At 42.6% G+C, this 22,946-nt stretch overlaps 1 protein-coding gene across 1 annotated transcript in view; it reads right to left on the bottom strand.

Annotated features, from left to right (window-relative positions):
• Positions 1-22,946, bottom strand: part of MYO5A (myosin VA) — a 108,046-nt gene that overhangs the window by 36,389 nt on the left and 48,711 nt on the right. The window contains exons 7-19 of the mRNA XM_071755165.1: positions 22,069-22,150; positions 20,416-20,523; positions 19,769-19,875; positions 16,203-16,468; positions 15,553-15,634; positions 12,376-12,516; positions 11,472-11,597; positions 9,463-9,546; positions 5,338-5,499; positions 3,752-3,849; positions 2,942-3,028; positions 2,734-2,842; positions 344-555 (exon numbers count right to left, since the gene is read on the bottom strand). Coding sequence (XP_071611266.1) covers positions 344-555; positions 2,734-2,842; positions 2,942-3,028; positions 3,752-3,849; positions 5,338-5,499; positions 9,463-9,546; positions 11,472-11,597; positions 12,376-12,516; positions 15,553-15,634; positions 16,203-16,468; positions 19,769-19,875; positions 20,416-20,523; positions 22,069-22,150 — 1,664 coding nt within the window. The remainder of the gene's footprint in view (positions 1-343; positions 556-2,733; positions 2,843-2,941; positions 3,029-3,751; positions 3,850-5,337; positions 5,500-9,462; positions 9,547-11,471; positions 11,598-12,375; positions 12,517-15,552; positions 15,635-16,202; positions 16,469-19,768; positions 19,876-20,415; positions 20,524-22,068; positions 22,151-22,946) is intronic.

Genomic DNA, 22,946 nt, shown 5'->3' with positions numbered 1-22,946 from the left:
ACAGACCCGGCTCAGAGGGTGCAGACAAAATGGGCAGCGAGGACTCAGCCAAGAGTCCTGCTCTATTTCACCTGCAACATCCCTCCCAGTACTACGTGTACTCTGCTCCCATGAGCAACACAGGGTTCTAAGAATCCTACAGGCAGGGTGCTATTGTCCTGTCAGGATGTCAGGACCGAGCAGAGCAGACGCTCCCAGTCCATTCAGTTTCCTTCGTTTCCCTGGAAAACCATTTCCTCTCAGCCAGTATAGGACGGAGAAAGCAAATGGATTATATTTAAATGTCCTACTTAAAGGGAAGTGAGCTGAGGCTAGTGAGGGTTTTCCCATGAGCATTGCTTACCATCGTGCTTGGTACCCTCTGACATGCCTCTGGATGGTGATGGCAGCCTTCCTCATACGCACGTACTTCTTCCTCATCAGCCACCCTCGGATCGTCTTTTGGATGCGGATACAGGCAGCTCGCAACTTATCTGCCCTTATTTTTTCCAGATAGGCTACTTGACCAGCCCGGAAAAATATTTTTGTCTTACCAAACTGGTACTTATCCTTGTCCTATTTTCAGAGGTAAAAAGAGGTTCAGTTGCAGCATTAAACGTTAGCGGATAACAAAAAAGAAAAAAAGGAAAAAAAAAAAGCACAAAGGACTAAATGAAGGTACAGCTAGTAAAGAGGGAAAATTATCTGTGAAACCTTAAGTAGTAGAGAAAAGTATGATTCTGTTAATAAATTAATAAAATAAGGCCACAAGCACAGCCCAAAGGAGTAATGTGTGATTTTTGCTCAGATAAGAATGCCAGAAAGATTATAAGAGACACAGAAGGCTACAGCAGGTGATGAAGAAGCCCAGACAATGAAAGCAAGACAGGCAATGCACATGTACAATTTTCTGCTTAAATTGCAGATGACCTCTCTGAAGGGTCCATCTTCAACCATATTACACAGTGCAAACAAAACAGCTGAGGCTTCGACTGTGTACACATCATTTACTGCACCAGGACTAAGCCTCTGGAGGCTGCTGAAAAACCTCTGAAATTACAGACCTACACCATAAAGAGAGTAATATTCTCTCTATGTGGGCTGTAGCACTCCTCAGAGGGAAAAACTGAGAATATCCAAAGCTACATTAAAAAAAATTAATTTTGTTCATTGTTCGATGTGAAGTTAAAAGAACAGCAGTCAAAGACCTACACCTTAGGATACATTTAACACTTCACTTTAACACTACAAATACAGACACACACACGTAGACCAAAAAAAGGCAAGCCCAACCTGCCTGCACAGTATTGATTTTTGGGGTTTCCATAAACATCCCAACATTGGCACTGCAAGGTTAGATTTCTTGCTTTTATCTGTTCTGTAAACTTTGTCACTGTCCCTTTCTGACACTTCCCAGCATGTCTCCTGAAATTTGCCTGGAAATGTCTCTCTGGAACCTGCCTGCCCTCTGAGTGCCCAGAGCTGACTTCAGCAGAGGAGCTGGGAGGAGCAGTGTGGAAGGCACAAGCACACGCACACAGCCACATCTCTACATTAAAAAACCTCCAGATAACTACACCTTACTTGAGGTGTGGTTAATACATCTTGCCAGCAGGCAAGGTAAGGCTCACCCTCAGCCCACCCACACTTAAAATCACTCTGTCCCTTTCCTGTGATAGCAAAAGGCAAAAAAAGGCAAGCCCAACCTGCCTGCACAGTATTGATTTTTTTGGGTTTCCATAAACATCCCAACATTGGCACTGCAAGGTTAGATTTCTTGCTTTTATCTGTTCAGTAAACTTTGTCACTGTCCCTTTCTGACACTTCTCAGCACGTCTCCTGAGATTTGCCTGGAAATGTCTCTCTGGAGCCTGCCTGCCCTCTGAGTGCCCAGAGCTGACTTCAGCAGAGGAGCTGAGAGGAGCAGTGTGGAAGGCACAAGCACACGCAGACAGCCACATCTCTATGTTAAAAAACCTCCTGTAGTAGGTACTACTACAGTAGTTACAGTAGTTACCTACTACAGGTAGTAGTAGGTAACTACACCTTACTTGAGGTGTGGTTAATACATCTTGCCAGCAGGCAAGGTAAGGCTCACCCTCAGCCCACCCACACTTAAAATCACTCTGTCCATTTCCTGTGACAAAAAAAGGCAAAAGAAGGGAAGCCCAACCTGCCTGCACAGTATTGATTTTTTGGGGTTTCCATGCACATCCCAACATTAGCACTGCAAGGTCAGATTTCTTGCTTTTATCTGTTCAGTAAACTTTGTCACTGTCCCTTTCTGACACTTCCCAGCACGTCTCCTGAAATTTGCCTGGAAATGTCTCTCTGGAACCTGCCTGCCCTCTGAATGCCCAGAGCTGACTTCAGAGAGGAGCTGAGAGGAGCAGTGTGGAAGGCACAAGCACACGCACACAGCCACATCTCTACGTTAAAAAACCTCCTGTAGTAGGTACTACTACAGTAGTTACAGTAGTTACCTACTACAGGTAGTAGTAGGTAACTACACCTTACTTGAGGTGTGGGTAATACATCTTGCCAGCAGGCAAGGTAAGGCTCACCCTCAGCCCACCCACACTTAAAATCACTCTGTCCCTTTCCTGTGCTACACTGGGGAATTTCACAGCTCCCATGCTAACATTTGTGGTTTAATATGTTGTGTAAGTACTAAACCAGCACGGCTGTGAGGGAGGAAGGAACACTATCTTTACTCCTTGGGATTCCAATTGCTCTGAGCAGTAAGTCCAGTACCAGAATGAGTTTCTCCAGGACATTTTTACACGTCTGCTTTCGGTCACCAAGGACATCTCTCTGCTTCATCAGGACACGGTAGCGGCTGAAGAACTCTTGGTATGTCCACCTGTCCCAAAAAACAGAGACAGTGTCAGCTCCAACAATGAATAATTCTCACAAAAAGCGGGGCTGCAACTGAAAGCAAAAGGAAAAGCAGCAAACACACCTGGAGGGGAAGCCAGCTGCACTGATTCTGATGGTCTCCAGGACACCACAAGCTCTCAGCTGCTGCACTGCCCGCTTTTCATCAAATCTATGCAGGAATAAGAAGAGCCTGTGGGTGTGGGGCTAATTTTGCATTACATGGGACCTCTGGCCCTGTGCACATTCAGAACAGGAGTGGCACAGAGGGGGAACAGGAGTGGGATGTGGTGGGTGGTTAGCAAGTCCAGCTACTATTTCTGCAACTCAATGACAACTCAGGACAGCCTGACTGGGAACTGCCTGAGCCCATCAGCTGCTGCAAGCTGCTCATCCTGTTCTGCCCCATAACCCCATAACCCCTGTTCTGCCCCATAACCCCATAACCCCTGTTCTGCCCCATAACCAGGGGAGCATTTTATTTGTGTGTGTGGATTTTAAGCAAACTTTTGAGAAAAGCTTTAAGGAAGTTCTTATATGAAAAAAGAAGAATAAGATGGGGGAATCTCAAAAGCAAATTCCAGCAAATGTCAAATGAACTTGAGGAACACAAACTGCCAGCCACATTTCAAACAGTCAGCGATGAAACTTCTGGTATTTTTCCTTATGTATCACCATAAACAAACAAACAAAAAGCATCAGGAAGTATTTCTCCCTCTACTCATCCCAAAAATCTCCTTCTGTAAGTACATGTACATGCAACGAGTCCCTGACAAGAGGAAGGAGACACCACTCCTGAGAGAGCTGCAAGGTTTAGCAGAACCTGAGTGCTCCAAGGCCCTGAGCAGTTCCCTGCCCAGCAGAGGCTCCATGAACCAGGCAGGCACCAGCTTACGTGAAGGGAAACTTGAAGTCATTTGGTTTAATGCAGCGCACGTAGTGGGGGGTGGTGGCATTCAGGGTTTCCATCAGCAGATGAAGAGAGTTTCGAAACTTTTTGGGAAAAAAAAAAAAAAAAAAAAAAAGGCAAAAATATCAGTTTTAATAAGCTCAGACACATTTGATATTACCTCTGGAAGCTGACCTAGGGATACTTGCTTAATTCTAACAGGGCTTCTGGTAATAAGCACCAGCTTGTTTTTGTTAGGGCAATAGGTTTAATTTAAGATACAGTCTTTGAGTGGAATAGGTTACAACGAGAGTTCTAAATGCTAAGTTTTACAGGAGTAAAGCTCCCAAATCAGCATGTGCTAAAGTACAAACAGCATGGGATGGGCTGAGTTATTTTCAGCTTTTGATCTGCCCTAATATTTGTGTAATCTATGTCACTAAAACATATGGCATATTTCTAAATAGCCATTTAATTTGAAATCAAATTTGAAATAAGCAGAGGGGTAAAATAAGATGTATCAATTTCTTCTTCTCCCCTGATCCCAGTGCCCAGCCAACTGAAAAGAACTTTCAGAGTCCAATATCCCAGAGTTTTAGGAGCTTTACTTTTAAAGAAGTATCAAGACCACAAATACCTACTGTCCTCAGCAGTGTGACTGGTGCATGACACTGCACAGACACTCTGCTAACACCTTTTTTAGGGGACTGACAATCATCCAAGGTAGTGGACAAGCTGAGGCATTTTTAGTGATTTTATCAGAACTCTGAAAACCTAAGTGATGTCTCTGGTTCATCCTCAAGAATTGGCAGGGGAGCCCAATACAGAGAACTTACATTCCCTGAGAGCTCATTTATATTCCAGGCTGTCCTACAGTAAAGTAAAGAGATTTCCACACAGATTTCCTGGAAGCCATAGGCAACAGCAGGATGCCACTACTAACTAGCAAAGTGGTACAGTGGCACTGCAAATAAAAACTAAGAACTAAATTTTAAAAAAAGTTCCCCTTAGCTCCTATGTATAATCTGAGGGCCAATCTTTCATATATAAAGCACTGGCTGGGGATATAGCCATGCTGAGGAAACACCTGTTAAACCTGCTGAGGAGAAGGTAACAAAGTGAGTTCTCCAGGTGTACTGATCTTTAAACTTTTAATTTCATTCTGGCACACACACACAGACGTTTTAGGTGTAGCCCACTGATAGTTGGAACCAAGTTTTCTGGGGACTGAACTCCCACTTTTGATTTGAGTCAGACAATATGGCACATGAACAAAAAGATCCAGTACAAGATTTGCAGAGCTTCTCAGCATCCAACACGTTATATATATTTTTTAAAAATATATATATTTTATATATATAGAGATAAAATATATTTTTTTTTTTTTGTTTTGGCACCACAGTACGAACTGAGCCCCCTGAAATTCTGGCTCCAAATATATCAGTAATTAGGGTATATTTGCTCCAAACTGTAAGACAGATTCAACTGCACCTGTCTCAAAATCACAAGTGATCCCAAGAAGCACCAGCACACTCAGACCAGAGACAGAGGGAGGTAGAGATTATTTATTAGAGCTGAATTTTCAGACTCACCTGATGTCCCACAGTTTTCTTATGCTCCTTGCTGGTTTGCCCTGGCCTGGCCTTGGCTGGTTTGACAGCAGTTCGAGACAAAGGCACACGCCCTGAAGGGGTTGCTGACGTGGGACTGAGGACCTTCTCCTCATCCTGGAATAACTCTGGTAGCAGCTTAAACTGGTGTAACAAGAGAAAAAAATATGGAGGGTAAGAATCCAGCTAGCAATTGCATCCATTTGTCCTTAAGGTTGTTAGAATCCAGGCTCAGTTTTCATAAACACTGGGCTTTTGTTGAAATCCACGTGGGCAAAAATGCAAAAAAAAAAAGCATTCAAGCTGGTAGTACAGTGAGTGAGTGGGCCATGATTTAATACTAAAATCCTTTCAGGTTTGATCAGTGAGTCTCCTTTCTGAAGATAAAATTCTGATTTGAGTTTTTTTCATAGAGCCAGCAATAGCTTCCATTTTAAACCATACTGACAGAAGCTTCATAAGTACCAAGTGCAATTATATATGGCTGCTTTGATCTAGGAAGGAAACAACAGAGTCCAGTGGTGCATCAGACTCCTTTGTGGTTGAGAAATAACTAGGACACTGAATAACCCAGCAGACAACAAAGAATATTGCTGCTCTATCACTCTAAATTGAAAAAATAAACTTAAAAGAAGAACCACGGACTCACAAAAAAAAAAAAAAAAAAAAAAAAAAAAGCCCAAAACACATTAGCCAAATTTATCTAACAGAAGATCTAGTCTCAGGCCAGTGGGAGTGGAGGAAAAACCTGACACATCTTTCCAAATACCACTCAGGGGTTCCAGTTCCCTTTCTCTAATGGCTACAGAATACACCCATATGCAATAACTGCTTTGAAGTAACTTTACAACTGAAAATAACACCACCCGGTCTCTCTACTGAAAACTATAGCACTTCAGAAGCATTAGAAGAGTAAGAAAATCTGGACTTCTCTACCTGTCAATGAATAATCTTTTATCTAGCATCTCTGTATTTTCTCCCAAGAGTTAGGAGCATTCATTTTTCAGTACTAGAAAGTGCTTGGGCTAAGTACAACCTAAAAAATAAAAAAAAAAAAATTGTTTTGTCTTATAAAACTCAGCGAGTATGCATGATATCCAACAAAACATGCTGTGCAACAAAATGGTACTTGTGCTCTGTGGTTGTGCCAGATGGGCTAGCAGGATGCACCAAATGTTCCTCAGTGGCATCCAGCACAACACTCCAGCATAATATAATGACTAGGAATGCTACAGAGGTATCCTAAATTCCTGTACTTAAAAGGTTTAGCCTTATGTCACCCGAGACTGTTGCTTTAGGAGCAGCATCACCTCAGATAATCTCTGGAGCTGGTGGAAGGATGACATTTCCAGAGGTTGACTTAGCCTCTCTCCTTCCACTGGTCCAACCAAGAGTTCAGGATGAGTGACTGGGCCATCCCCACCCTGTTCAGCTCCCTGAGGTCAGATGGAGTGAGTGGGTGTGCTCAGGCACCTGAGCCACCCAGCCAAGCCTTTTCATCCCATACTCACACTGACTTAGAATCATAGAATCATAGAATTAGCTGGGTTGGAAGGGACCTCAGAGATCATCAAGTCCAACCCTTGACCCACCGGTGCGGTTGCCAGCCCATGGCACTGAGTGCCACATCCAGGCTCTTTTTAAATGTCTCCAGGGATGGAGAATCCACCACCTCACTGGGCAGTCCATTCCATTGCCTGATCACCCTCTCCGTAAAAAAATTCTTTCTGATATCCAGCCTAAATCTCCCCTGGCACAACTTAAGACTGTGTCCTCTTGTCTTGTTGAAAGTCGTCTGGGAAAAGAGACCAACTCCCACCTGGCTCCAACCTCCTTTCAGGGAGTTGTAGAGAGTGATGAGGTCTCCCCTGAGCCTCCTCTTCTCCAGCCTCAACACCCCCAGCTCCCTCAGCCCTTCCTCACAGGACTTGTGCTGGATCCCTTCCCAGCCTCCTTGCTCTTCTCTGGACCTGCTCCAGCACCTCAATCTCCTTCCTGAGCTGAGGGGCCCAGAACTGGACACAGGACTCAAGCTGTGGCCTCACCAGGGCTGAATACAGGGGCAAAACTTGAACACAATGTGCTTTGTATGAAACTTCTGAAGCTCTCACACTCCAGGGGTGGGGGTGGGAAGTGTGTCCCCAGCGTCTGGATTGTGGATGAATGAGTGATTCTAAGCTATCAGTACCTAAGGTGCCTTTCTCCTTCTCCAACCCTGGAAAAATCCTTTTCACAGACACCCAGCTGCTGCAGGCAGAAGGAAGGAGCAGTGCCTGGCCTTCTGCAGCAGAGGTCAACAACTGGAGAGCATTGCTGAGATGATCCACAGGATGGGGAATTCCTGTTTTCATTTCATTTTGATTTTTAGCATAGCAATTTTCACTGTTTCACAGAACACTGGGAGTATTTCAAAGAGAGGGAAAACACTGATCAAAGGGTGGATAATTCACATGGTAGAAAATGAGCAAGCAAGCATTTTTTCCCTGTAATTTTTTTTTCTTTCAGACAACTTAACAGACATGCTGCTAACAACCTTACAGATCATTACTTTTACTGCAGAGCCCCAACAGAAGATCTTAACAACATGCCAGTAGCAAGCATAAAAGCAGAGGACTGTTGCATTATTTTCATGATACATGCATGGAAACTTAACATGTTCAAAGGGGTCCTGTGGGTGGTTTATAAAGGAAGACAAAATAAGTAGCTGAACACTACTGTGCCTGCCAAGAGCAGTGTGTGTCATGCACTTTGGAGAGAAAAGAAGCATTTGAGCTGCGTGTGAGAGTGGGCACGGGTAGGGTGACAGATGATGTGTTTAATTTAGAATTACCTTCTGTTGAATGTGCACAGCAAACCCAGAAAACAGCAACAACAACAAAAAAAAAGATTAGAAATGCAATCCCACTCTAATTACTAACAAAGAGGGCCTGATGGGAAATAAAAACGAAACATTCTTCTTTTTAAAAATCTATTTTCTTCACAGTTTTTTTGGTTTTTTTTTTAGACATTGGCTCTGACAAAATTTACCATTGGGGAAAATCATCTTGTTTCTTAGTGTTAAGGCTGAATTAACTCAACCTGCTGAGCTTGCCTGAGCTGTTGTCACACAAAGCTATGGAAGCTATGTCCCCATCACCCCTTGCTGACTGGGCTGCATCCCCCAGAGCATCCCTGCATCGTGCCCTGCCATGGCAGAGCTGGAGCTGCACAGGTCCCTGCCAGCCCCTGAGGGTGCCACAACCTCCCATGCACACACCAGTTCACTTCACTCAAACCACCCTGACATTTCTCTCAGCCTGCTGCAGCTTTTCATGTTTTATCGTTTAACTTCGTGTATCTCAAAAGAGAAAAACATTGCTTTTCCTGATAGAACAGTGTAATTTTAACTAGCCTGCCCTTGATACCCAGCTGGGCCACTGGAGTAGCAAATTCCCAATAGCCACCACAGCACAATGTCAAGTTAATTGCCTTTACCTTTCAGAAGAGCAAAACTAGTGTTTTTGCCATTAAAAAAGAGCAGAGGATGCCACTGAAGGCTTGTCTAAAACACTCCTTCATTCAGTATTTTTCAATTCAGATGTTTGTTGGTTTTTTTTTTCATAGATATCAAGAAGGCCAGACTCTATATATTGCAGTTTGTGTCCTCAGGGTCTATATGTTTCATTCCACTCTCATTTTGCTTCTGGAACAGAACTTGTCTCTTCTCCAGAAATTTTCTGCTCAAATTGTCAGGCTATAAACAAGGAACTTTTGCTTTCAGCTTAGAAAATCAAGGGCTTAATTATTAAGCCTTCTTATACTACTATAGCATCCTAGGAGTCTTTGATGCCTTTAAAGAAAATATAGCAAAGTTGGTTGAAAACTAAAAAAAACCCAAACCCCAAAATAAACAGTAGCTAAATATAGACTGATCTCACATGAAGCAAAATCAGGCTATAGGACTTTCTAAATTCATACAGATAGCCAAGTAAAACACAAACCATGTTCAATTTCAGTCTACCTGATACTAAGGGAAAAGTGTTTCCTAGGTTTATAAGAAATTTTTTATGACCCTTAATTCAAGGACTCATAACTGCAGAAAAGAGAAAAAAAAGTCCTTATACTGACCTTACTTGATTTTAGGACCTTAATTTGTTCTTCATAAACCGTGTCTTTATTCTTTTCCAAAAAGCCTTCACATTGATATTCCACCTGAAAAACCACCATTTTACAAAAAAGTAAGTATTTAAGAATATTTTGCATAGAATTCACCAGCTGTAATATTCACATTGAAAACATACAATTCTTGTGGATTTGGAAAATATCCACTCCCAAGTGTATCTTTGTTAAATATAGGTTTTCCTCAAAAAGAGTGCTTTCCAGTAAAATGTAAAACATTAAAACATACAGTGTTAGTGCATTTGACCCAATGTATTTCACTGCTGAGAGATGCTTGTGGTAAGACACTATGATTGAAGGGTTACTGTAAAGATGAAGAATCCAAATTCTGTGTGTTGGGTATCTCCCTCACTGAAGTTATGAAACTGAGAACAAAGCATCTCATCCCAGTAGCTGAGAGGCAATAAGTAGATCTGCCTGCAACTTATTATGAAAATGACTCATTTGTACTCAGAAATACTATTTTTACCAGAAGCAACAAAAAGACTGATGTTGTGACAATACTTAACAACATCAAAGGGCCACAGATCCTCCTGGACCAGAGAACAGCCAGTGTCAGACAAAAAACTAGTATTTATTTCACTGCCCTGATTCAAGATTGAACAAAACCTAAAAGCAATTGTCAAAATACCTCAGAACTCAATATTAGTTAATGTAAGCACACTAACTCCCATGAACTGCCTCACTAGCTATTTAATCTTGATAAAACCAGCAGAAGTACAGACTATAAAAGCCAAGAGCAAACCCTTATAACCATTTTATTCTTCCAGAGCAGAGAGATGGACAGTGATAAGCAGCTCCTCTTTCCATTTATTGGTGCTTGCACAAGGATACTATACACCAAGCTGCAAAACATTTCAAAAAACTCCTAGGAGGGAAGAAAACCAATGTTCTCCCCAGAGATGAGAGCCCACTGAACAATACCTCAGGTACCATCTGGGTTTTTACTCGTGGAGACAATGCCACGAGAGGGCAGCAGAATCTGATTTCTCCCAGAGAAGACACTGTCAAGGCACAGAGATTATTAACCTGCCAGCTACAGCTTTATTTTTTCCTTCAAGATGTCTGTATGCATTCAGGTAAGCAGGCAGGAAAGCATAAAATGCTTAGCACAGACAGTGCATCAGAGTTCAGAGCCAGGGCAAAACCTGCTTGGAGCTACTTTTAGCTTTCCTTGGCTCTCACTGATCAGACCAGGCACAGGAAAGACTTGTTTTCAATGATCAAAGTTTAGCCTAATGAACGGCTTATGAAATATTAATTAAATCCTGCTTGTTCTCCCATCCACTAAATAAAACAGAACTTATCAATCTGAAAGGTACAGAAAGGTTCTTGCTGCTTTAAGGCAACACGAGATGCAGCGAGAAGAGGAGCCCCCTTCTATTCATGAACTCAAGAACCTGGGAGAAATCAAGTGAAGGTGAAAAAAAGCTTCCAACACCCCAAGTCAGCACATACAGACAATACCACTGGTAAGAATCCCAGAGCTTCTCCAAATATTTTTACAAAGCTGACAGTATTCTCAGTCAGCTTCTTTGTTTAACAGGACAATTATCTTAACACAGGATTTTTTAAATTTTATTTTAACCCAAATTGCTCAGTTGGGTGATGGACTGTGGGAGCTGAACAACACCTGCACTCCAGGTATTTTTTAGCTTGAACTCGAGTGAGGCAAATGGTTTTCTACTTTGTGTATTTCTGTAGCATAACTGGAAGTGACACAATTATGCTGTGAACTGCAAACACACTAGGCAGTCACGATTTGGAAAAGGATTCCTGCTCCTCACTCTGCACAGCTGCCAGGGTCACCTTTCTTCTCCTGATGGGGTGTGCAGGCAGGCACACATTTAGCAAGAAGCTGGGCAGAGCCCATCACTGTCTGCACCCTCAGATCCCCTCCTGTGCACACACTCAGCAACACCTGCCATGGGAAGAGGTACTGGCAGAAAAGTCCTTACCTTGTCAGCAAAGTGCTTGATGATAAAAGCCTTATTTGACAAACGTGGTTTTTCAAAGAGGGCACATTTATTCAAATGAGTATTGTACAGTTTTTGGGCCCAAGTGTCATCTGAGCCTTTTGGCATCTAGAGAAGAGAACACACAGGCACTTAAAATGTCTTGAAAACTTTTCAGTAGCAAAAGAAACCAAGAAGCTGGAGGACAAGACTCTGTAGTTTGCTTTCAAACTCCAACTCCTTGGATTTCCAGCACTGCCATAAGCAAGGAAGCCAATAACCAACAAGGCACTTTCCTTTCTAATGCTCTGGACTGGGAGCAGCCCAGCAGCTGCTGCCTGACACATCTGATGCTAATGACACTTCCAGTGTCACCCCCCTGAGGGGAGGTACCTCCAGTAGGTGCCTTATCTGGCTGAGCAGAACCTCAGAGGGTCAGAGCTCACCCACTGCCATTAGAGATTGCTTGTGATGCTTTGTAACACACAAGAACCCCAAACTGGGTTTCCACTAAAGCAGACACCACGTGGCATCCCCTGTACGTGGCTTGGCATAAATTAAACTAAGATAAAAGACAGAGACACCAAGCAAGAGGCAGTTTGGAGAAATGTAACAAGACCAAAGAATGCACTTGCTACGCTTGGGAAAGAGAAAGTTACCAGAGTCAAAACAAAGGTTGATCAGAGAACCAGAAACAGATACAGACACATGGTGGAGAGGGAAAAAAGCGTGACTAAACCCATTTTTCTCTCCTTCTGTAACTGCCAATTCTGTTTGCACATTCTCCAAATCCTTTCAACAGCATAGTGTCAAAATGATGGCTTTATGGATGTGACTTTTCCTTGTGAGGCCCCAGAAGCAGGACAGCTGATGATCTTGTTCTCTATGGAAGCTCTTGAACACCCACCTTGCACTCCTCATCCAACAGATCCAGAACTCCCATTTTGGCCTCTATGAGATTAATGCATGGCTGATTGTCATAGAAATCAATCAAGGTCCATGGTATTTGTTCCTTCATGTATTCTTCTTGTTCCAGCTTAAAGACATGCTAAAGGGCAAAAAGGAAACAGTTTTCTGTGAAATAAAATGCAGAATAAATACACCAAACTGTTCCTGGAATTTATCTTAGCACACTCATCCAGGCTATTAGGTGACACAACAGTTAAACTGAATAAACTCCTTAACAAGTAAGTATATGAAAAATAAATTAACCTTTTTTTGCTGGCTTAAAACAGCAGAGAAATTAAAGCCCTCATCCATATTCTCTGCAAATAAGGTGGGGTTTTTTTCTCTATCTTCTTACCACATTGTTCCACAATTACAATTGGCTCTTTTCTCTTACAGAAAAAACAACACAAGACCCAGGAAAGGCCTCAAAAGCCTCAAGGAACAGCACCTTATACAGTGGGATGTGACATGCATTTATGATTTTGGAATTATGAAAACAGCTCTATTTCAAGTAAAATTTCACTATAAATAATTTTGCATTTCCCTGTATAAGAGCTACCTTTTCTCTAAAATGGCTGCTGTTTTTTTTCTAAGATGACAGATTGCATTACAATATACTCTGTTCAGCAAAAACCCACAAGAATTACTCTAATACTAGCAGAAGAAATCTTTTAAGTAAAATTTTGTGGCAGATTTATCTGGTACAAAGATCATTAACAATGTAGTTGTATATTTATTCAAAAACATTATCATAATAAACCTGCACAGCTTTAATGAAATGTGCATAAGGTATGAATCCAAACTTCAGGAAAAGTGGAAAAAAATTAAAAAAAGATAATAAAATATTAAACAGGCAAACCGTAGCCTTAATAGCACAAGCATTCCTTTTAAAAGACTGCTGACTCAAGTCATTTTAAATTATATTTTATCTCCCATTTAAATTTTAATGCAGACTTACTGCTAAGGCAGGCAGAACCAAACCCTACCCAGCAGCCAAGAGCGGGGATGGGGTCCACCACAGACACCCGTACTGGGGGGGATGGACTTGGCTGCCTCAGTGCACAGACCCACAGAGGCCTCACAGCTCTTTGCCACCCACTGCCAGAGAGCAGCAAACCACCCCAACAAAGCACTTTATCCCTTTTATTTCATCAGCTTCAGGCCACCCTTTCCAGAGCAGCCTCCTTCATGGCACCCCCAGGAGCCGTTCCCAGCCTGACGCTTGGCGGCTGCCTCACACGCTGAGGTAATTCCTGGAAGGAAAGGCAATGGCAGTGGTTTATTGGTGAGTCGTGTCAGACCTAAGGCCTGAACGAAAACACCAAACCAGTTCTCTTATTGTAAAGGAATTAGCAACCAGGTCGTGAAAATTACGCCTGGTTTCCCACTCGACTCAGCGCTTGCCAGGCCACACCTGAACACTCTTCAGGTCTGGTTCCTGCTCTACAAAAACGTTGTGGTCGGGCTTGAGAGGGCCAAAAGAAGGCCCACAAAGATGGTTAAGGGATTAGGAAGCCTGCAGTGCAAGGAAAGGCTGAGAGAAGTGGGGTTTTTCAGCCTGAAGAAAAGGTGGCTTAGGGGAGACCTTACTGCCCTGTTCCAGCACTTGGAACTGTTCCAACTTCTTGGCTACCAAGAAGATGGAGACTCCCTTTTTACAAGGAATCCCCTAGAAAAGATGAGGGGTAATTGGTGCAAGTTACTCTTGGGGAGATCCCAATTGGACATCATAAGTAAATTGTTCACTATGAAAACAGCTGGACATTGGAATAATCTCTCCAGGGAAGTGCTAGATTCCCCAACACTGGACATCTTTAAGACTCAGATTAACAAAGTGCTGGGCCACTGCCCCTAAACCATGCTTCTACATAGAAAGATTGGACCATGTGATCCTTGAGGTCCCTTCCAACCTGTAATTCCATGATTCCATGGAGGCTGGGAAAGCTGTGAAGATGGCAGCCAGGCAGTGCCCCACAGGCCTGCCCTCAGCTGGGCTCAGGACACCCCAGGCAGCACACAGAGGCTTGCTGCATGCTGCTGCAGACAGGGGGCTTCTTTTTTTATTTTTTTTTTTTTTTATCCATTCTGTGCACCTGCACAACAGCCCTATGGGGTGGTGGTCACTGGTGCTGGGTTTGGGAGTTTGGTGGGGCACCACAAAAAATCCCCTTTGCCCCATCCTTTGCGAGACGAGCGCTTACAGCAACAGTGGGAGAGGGAAGGGAACACAGGGACAGTGATCTTTAGGAAGAAGAGAAGCCTTGGAATTTTGGAATTCTTACAGGGACTGTATTTTTACTGTAGAGCTGAGAACATGCAGAGATACCCTGTGCTTAGCAGTTATCACATCCTGCTTGTGGAGCTGAAGCCAGCAGTGGCACTGCCAGGGGCTGTGGAGCCCAACCTCTGCTCCAGCACCCAGCCAGCTGCTGAACATGCACCCTGGCCCTTGGGATGGACAATGGCACAGGGAGATCCAGCCCTGTCAGCACTGCCCCCCATGCAGATATGCTCATAAGGAGAGCTCAAAGCTCTTCCTGTGCTGCAGCACAGCCTAGCAACAGACCTGGCATAAATAACTTGCCTCATCGTTATGCAGGTAGGATATATAATTACAAACGTCACTGAGGCTGAGGAGAGGGAGAATCGTGATCTCTCTGGAGGAGGGGGAAGAGGCACTTCTTGCCATACGTCAGTCAACAGCTTCAGGATGCACCAAAACCCCTCAAAAATAACACTGGGAGAGGCAGCGTAGGAGGCAGATTTCCAGCAGCAAAGCCCTGCTCTCTGCTGCCCGTACACAGGCTCTCCTTAGAGGTTCTGGAGTCACAGCTAACTCCAACTTCATCCACACCGTGCTCTCCCTGACAGGCAATCTCAGGGTCTTAATTGCCAAGCACTCCTTCCCTCTGATAATTGTTACTGTGATTGGAATTTCAAATAGATTTTATGACTAACTGCTGCTCTGGGACTATTTCTAGGAGACAGTCGATCTTTCCCCATCCCCCAAAGCCCACGGCCAGGACAGTTGGTTAATAGACTGAAGGAATTCATCACAACCACTGGGGACCCAATTAGCAGAATGGACTTGGGTGAGGGGAAAGGGAAGAGGAAACGCCAGTCATTTCCTACTTACCATATTGAACTGCTGCTGCAGTTTTTCATTGGCATAGTTGATACAGAACTGTTCAAAGCTGTTGATTTCAAATGTCTCAAATCTAAAATGTGCAGATACTCAAAATTACCGGTGCAGTGAAAAAAAAAAACAGATTAAATGACCTTGTAATTTTAAATCCCCCTCCCAGACAAATTCATTGCATTATTCCAGGCATAAACGACCACAGTGAGCAACACAGTCCAGAGGGAAATGGCAAACTGCAGCACACAGGCAATTCAGTGATGCTCCCTCTTTAGGCAGGGATGAAGAACTCAGGGAAAGGACTGATGTTCCTGGACAGCGTTTCAGGTATTTTTGTCCTCCTAAGCAGCATCACCATGGAGGAACCATGAGATGACTATTCCCTTGTAACTTTCCTCAATGTAGCACATAAAGGAACTACCAACAGCAAAAACTTGAAATCCCACTAGAAACATCAAACCTGAAAGTCAAGACAAGCATCTTAGGCAGCATGTCAAAACTAAACACCTACTTCAGCTGGACTAAGCAGCAGCTAAAGGGCTGGGTTTTTTTTGTGTAATCTCCACAGTGCTTTGTGATAAAGACAGAGATGCTTTGCAGTAAGACAACTACATAAGAAGTGTCATATCTCTGACAAAAAGACTCACCCATAAATGTCCAACACCCCAATAAAAGAATGCTGCTTCACAGTGGCGTGAAGGGCTTTGTTCACATGATCTACAATCCAGTTGAAGAGATTGGCATAGATATGTTTGGCAAGAGCATCTCTGGCATTGATGGCATGAAGCTTAGAAATTGGCTTGATGTAGGTTTCAGTGGCAGTTGCAAGCTTCCTGTGGCAGAGCCAGTGGGCCATCTCTTCATACTCCACACCCATAAGGTCGCAAAAGATGGTGAGGGGTTCGTGCTTGGGCTAATAAAAATTAAAAAAAAATTAATGTTTTAGGTCTTAAAACAGTATTATCACCAGCACACGTGCAACCACCCAATCTGAACTGCCTGCCTGCAGTGATCCAACAGTAAGCAGTAACAGCTGCTTCCTCAGCTCTTCCTCCTTCAAAACATAACAATCTCCCCGTCTGCTTATCAGATTCCCATGGCTGAGGTAAATTAGTGAATGGCAGTTTCCCCACAGGCATTTTACTACACACCCAGGAAATCTGTGACCTTTGCAAAAATGAAGAACCTCACTTCACAGAGATGAACTTGATGGTTTGAATTCTTATAACAAACAGTCTCGGGTTTGAGTGAAGAACTAGAGAAATGCTGAGGACAGGACATGAGCTGTGTACTCAGGACAGAATGGACCACAGCTCCGGATCAGTGCTCTTGTCCGTTCATACACATCCATGTAATGTGAGGCAGAATGGGTAATGTGACACCACAGCCCAAGATAAGCACAAAAAGGAAGTGTTGCAGAGCTTTAGGGCTCTGGTCTCAGTATTTCACATGATTTTCTCAGTTAATTCTAAAGACAAATGCGAAGAGATTGGAGCACATGAATGATGTTGTCTAGCTCTCAAATTGGACTCTGCAAGTGAAAAAATTGACTTCTGTTCACCTCAGTAAAAATCAACTATCAAGGCTTGCACATTGATGCTGCTGGATAAGATTTCTGCATAAAAATCAGTGCAGTGCGTTTACCACTCAGTGACCTAAGATATTACACCTTGTGTCTAACAAACAAACCCATAGCTAGAAATTAAGGAGGACAGAGAGGTCTTTCCTCTTAGGGAACTCCCATAACACTACTTCCTCATCATGGTCACTTCATGTCCAGTGGCTCAAGAGCACCCTGACAAGCAGCATCCTGACAGGGACAGATAACAGAGCACTGTTACTACATTCCAATAGCTTCAGAGTACACCAGCTTTATCTTTCTATTTCCACATCCTTATGACTTCTCTGGGGCTTCTTCCAGTCCTTACAGCCTACAGGTCCCATGGCACTGCTGTTACACCCCAAAATCTAGTTAAACTGAGCTTCCTTCATAGAATCATAGAATCATAGAATCATAGGGGTTGGAAGGGACCTGGAAAGATCATCTAGTCCAACCCCCCCTGCCAGAGCAGGGCCCCCTAGAGTACATCCCCTAGGAACGTGTCCAGGTGGGTTTTGAATGTCTCCAGTGAAGGAGACTCCACAACCCCCCTGGGCAGCCTGTTCCAGGGCTCTGTCACCCTTACAGGAAAAAAATTTTTTCTGATATTCAACTTGAACCTCCTATGCTCCAATTTACACCCATTACCCCTTGTCCTATCACTGGTCACCACTGATGCACCTTCAGTGCATCCATCCCACTTTAACTTGCTCGAAAGACAAGAGCAAAGTAACAATAATGAAAATTGCACTGAAGAGTCTCACATTGTGTTACTCAAGCTGGCATTACACAAACTGATTCGTACACACAGCACCATGCAGAGCCCTTTGCTGAGCTCACTGCAGCAGCACCACTGCATCACTGCATGGCCCCAGGAGCCCCAGTGACACAGCTCTTTTCAGAGAGCAGGCCAGCTCAGGCAGCCAGTGCCATTGTGCAGCCAGATAGATGCTTACCACACCAGGATGGGATTGTACAGAAACTTGCAGCTTTGTGTGAGCTCATTCAGTGGGATTCCTGCATGGGAGATACCCATTACAAAATGACAGCTCATCATGTCCTGGGGCTCATCAGCTTTCCACCTGTGCCCTTGTGGCCAAGAAGGCCAATGGCATCCTGGGGTGCATTAGAAAGGGTGTGGTTAGTAGGTCAAGAGAGGTTCTCCTCCCCCTCTATTCTGCATTGGTGAGGCCACACCTGGAGTATTGTGTCCAGTTCTGGGCCCCTCAGTTCAAGAAGGACAGGGAAGTGCTTGAAAGAGTCCAGCGCAGAGCTACTGAGATGATTAAGGGAGTGGAACATCTCCCTTATGAGGAAAGGCTGAGGGAGCTGGGGCTCTTTAGTTTGGAGAAAAGGAGACTGAGGGGTGACCTCATCAATGTTTTCAAATATGTAAGGGGTGAGTGTCAGGGAGATGGAGTTAGGCTTTTCTCAGTGGTGACCAGTGATAGGACAAGGGGTAATGGGTGTAAATTGGAGCATAGGAGGTTCAAGTTGAATATCAGAAAAAATTTTTTTACTGTAAGGGTGACAGAGCCCTGGAACAGGCTGCCCAGGGGGGTTGTGGAGTCTCCTTCACTGGAGACATTCAAAACCCACCTGGACACGTTCCTAGGGGATGTACTCTAGGGGGCCCTGCTCTGGCAGGGGGGGTTGGACTAGATGATCTTTCGAGGTCCCTTCCAACCCCTAGGATTCTATGATTCTATGATACTTTCTTTGTGGTGAGAACCTTCTGGAGACACACCAAAGAGCCAGGCTGTTGCTGTGGTTTCACAGCTGCTACCCCCCAGAGATGGTGTCAGACCAGGCACACTGATGGTGAGCAGCCCAATGAAGGACCTGTTGTCTCAGCTCCAGAATCTGCTACTGCAGATTCACAAGAAATGGATTGACAGAAAAATGAGAGAAAAAAAAAAACCTTGCAACTGTTGCTACTATTGAAACAGAGAGAGGAGAAGGCTGTGTCCAGCAGTACACACTCAGGGAAAAGCAAAAGGAGAAACTAGTCACTTGTGAACCACAGGAAGAGTGAAAAACCACATTTCTTGTGTTTCTCATCTCCAGAATATGGACTTCAGTAAGAAGCCTTGGTCCTCACTGAACGAGGTTTTTTCCAGATCAGACTATGCAATCCTCATTGCTCACCTCCACAAACATAAAAAAGGACTGATAAAACCACACCACTTACATGAGTCACATGAACTGTGGCTGTAGTTTTTATGTTCCTGCTTCACAATAGTTTGGGACACTTAATATTCAGAAAAACATCCTGCAAAGTGTTTACTGGGTACAGGGAACATAAAGGTCTTGACACCTGCCCAGGACTTCAAAGCTAGCCTGTCTAGTAAACTTTTCCAGGACAGATCAATTGCAGTTTTGAAACAAAATTAAGGCAGCCACTGTTATATGGAGAGTACTGTCTGGAGGCTCTAAACTGAGACGAGTAGAACACATCTGCAAAAAAACTGCAAAACCAGCAACAAATTAGAAATTAACAAGTTGCTTGTGTTTTTATATTGTGAATCTCTTTCAGTGGAGGTCCCTGCAAACAAGCAGAAGGCAGAAAATGCCTTCAAACAAACCATCTCCTTCAGCTCATCAGCTACTCACAGGAACAGTGCAGCTGTCAGAATCCCGAGATGCAAACTCCACGTTGCCCAAGTGAAGGATGCCAGCAAGGATCCGAAAAATTCCCATCTGGTAGGAATCACTAATCCCTGAAAAATGATGAATAAAATATTCCGAATGGAGAGAGAGGTAAAGAACAAGATGAAGCTGATGTAAAAAATTACTAAGAAAAGAAAATCTGCCACCACTACGTGTTCTTTTTCCTGAGAATTTGCTATTTGAAAGCACTGCTTGGCTTTTTCTGTTAAAAAACATTTAAACATTTTAGAATGAAAACATTGAAAACATTTAACATCTGTTAAAAAAACATTCTTTTAAAAAACAGATGCAAAAAAGATCCATTAAAATTAACTATTTAATCTGTTGTTCTGAAGTGGTTTCTCAGTGACACTGTATGTTCTATACCAAAGGAATCCAGTCTTTTTCTGTTCATACAACCAGTCCTACACTAGATATGTGACTCCATAGCAATTTATATATCTTTTTAATGCAATAAGAGGTATCCTAAGCCCAAAGTCTATCAAGCTCCTGGTTTTTAACAAAACAGATCATGAAGAAAATACACATCAACAATTTAGAAAGTGCTTGCTGGTATGTCTTTTAGGAAATTATTTTTTTGCATAAATTACCTAGCAAAGCACAGGCCTGCCTGGTGTTTACCATTTCCTTGGCATCATCGACACCATCAATCACAGGGCTTCCACCTTGCTTTGTATAATGGAAGTAATTTGCATTCCCTGGAAGAGAAAAAAAAAAAAAAAAAAAGCACCACTTTTACACACACTGAAGCAGAAATTCACAGTGCATCTGTAAAGCTGTGCCATGAACAGGTTGCTCTTGGCAGAATTTTGAAATAAGTCACTGTATTTTTGTTCCTTGCTTCATAGGACCCACTTATTTTAAAGAAGGTTTTTTTTCAAGTGGAAATAAGTATTCTTAAGCTACCTGGTTGCTACAGTAAGCCCATTCAGTACCTAACTCAAGCACATTCAGTACCTAACCTTGGTTCAGACTTCAACCTGTGAACTAATCAGTTTGGAAGCAGTTATTTTCCAAGCCTGAGCCAACCACCCAAGGGGTAGGTGTGGAGGTGACAGCAGCAGCAGCTCTTTGGGATTATGTGGCAGGTATTATTATGCTATTATTGTATCAGGACATTTAAAAAAATGTTTTTAATTTAATTTTTTTTTTTTTTTTTTTTAATTTGCCTATTTTCTTCTCATTTCCAATGGGTTATCTGGTTCAGTCTCATAAGTATGTGTGACCCATTGTGACTGAGAAGTTGTGGAGACCCAACAGCTTCTGGGACAGCCCTGGGTGCTACTGGGAGCTTTCCTGGGTACTCTGCAAATGTCTATAATTTCAGTGGCCAAGCTTCCAGCTCCAGTGACAGGCTCCTTTTCTTCTGATCTGCTAAGGTTTCAAGAATACTGAAAGAGGAGTCTGATACATGGCTTCTTTAGTTATAATTACATCAGTTCCTTTCTTTCCTGTGTCAGCAGATGCGAATCCTAAATGTGCCAGGATGGTGCAAAAGAGCAGAGAAACACTTGAAAATCAGGACAGCATTTCAGAAATCAGCACTTACAGGCTGTGCAGTTTTCCCACTATGAAGCTAACTCGAGCTACAAAGCATTAAATTTATACTGAATTTCAGAAATAACCAGGTGATTGCCTCATTATAATGCATGGCTTTTATGAAGCACCAGTTCCTGTTAAATGAGAAATGTTTCCTTCCTCAACATTTTAATTTGAAAAATGAAAAATTTCCCAAACCAGTTTTGTGATCATCAAGTTAGCAGAGATAGTAAAGTAATTGTTGGTAAAAGCCCAAGTAAAAGTATGCAAGATGTTAAACAGGCTTTTCAGGTGTTTATACCCAAACTGGTAAAATTCTCCAAGGTACTGGAGCCATGGAAAAACAGTTTTAAAGGACCAAGAGAAGATAATTCACCTTTGCCACTGCCATGCAGGACATATTAAGTCCTAATGATTACAACTGCAGTGTATTAGAGTACACAGAAAAACCAAATTTGTGACTTTATTTTATCTAAAATAAATATTTTTTTTAATTTTATCTAAAATAAATATTTTATCTTAAAAGCCACAAAGGCTGAGAGATCTGCCATTTTAGTTTTTTTCAATATATTTTAGTAGTTGAAGGCTTAAAAGTTTAGAATTTAAAAGTCAGGAATTCTTTTGGTTCTATGGTTTGAAAAGCTCAGAGATAAAAGCTGCTTTCCACCTCCAGTTGCCCAACAGAATGAACAGGAATTTCATACCTAATCGTAGAGTTTTAAACTCAGGTAATGCTGCAGAGGCACATAGTTGGTAAAAGATGTGGTAATTTCTCTCTTCTTCTGCCTTTAAAAAGAAAGGAATTGTTTGTTTTTCACAACTTAACAAGTGCCAGAAACACCCCTGAGTAGGAAAGACTAAGTTTAATGATTTCTCTAGCACTGCATTAAGAACACAGAAGAAATATAAATGATCAGCTATTACTTGATTAATTTAATCCATTTTTAACACCAAAAATATGTAGACATTTTAATTTTTAAAAAACAAGCATTATTTCACTTCTCAGAACTGTGGATTACTATTAAATATAGATCAGGTCTCTGTGGATGGGTGATATTATCATACTTAAAAGCTTTTCACTTTTCAAAAATAACTAATACCATATGCTTCAGCATTTAGAGCAAGCTGGTGAAGGGAGTATCTTTCCTGCCAAGGCAAAGCTGGAATTTTAAAATGAGGGTCTAACACAGCTTAGATGGTTATGACTCACAACCAGCAACATAATTCCAAATTTAAGTGATCTAAATTTCCTAATGTCAAAACAACTTCAAAAACCAAACAAGCAAAAAAAAAAAAAAAAAAAAAAAAAAAAATCCAAACCAACAAAACAACAGAAAAGGACTCACAGCTACACCATGTGGAAGAAGTAGCTTTTATTTTTAAAATATACAAGAGTACTTCATGTAACACTCCTACACAATGCAAGCTGTAATTATTTGCTCTATACCTTTAGGCAGCCACTCAAGGACAAGTCCATTTTTACTGAGCTCTAGGCTATAAGGTAGGCAAAAATGGAGAGGAAGTGCAGGAGACAAAAAGGTTGTGGATTGGTTCAGGTACAAAATATCAGCATGAAGAGAGT

This window comes from Heliangelus exortis, chromosome 11 (assembly GCF_036169615.1).
Source record: "Heliangelus exortis chromosome 11, bHelExo1.hap1, whole genome shotgun sequence".
Taxonomy (NCBI): domain Eukaryota; kingdom Metazoa; phylum Chordata; class Aves; order Apodiformes; family Trochilidae; genus Heliangelus; species Heliangelus exortis.
The sequence above is the reverse complement of the archived record's forward strand: the minus strand, read 5'-3'. Positions and strand labels throughout refer to the sequence as shown.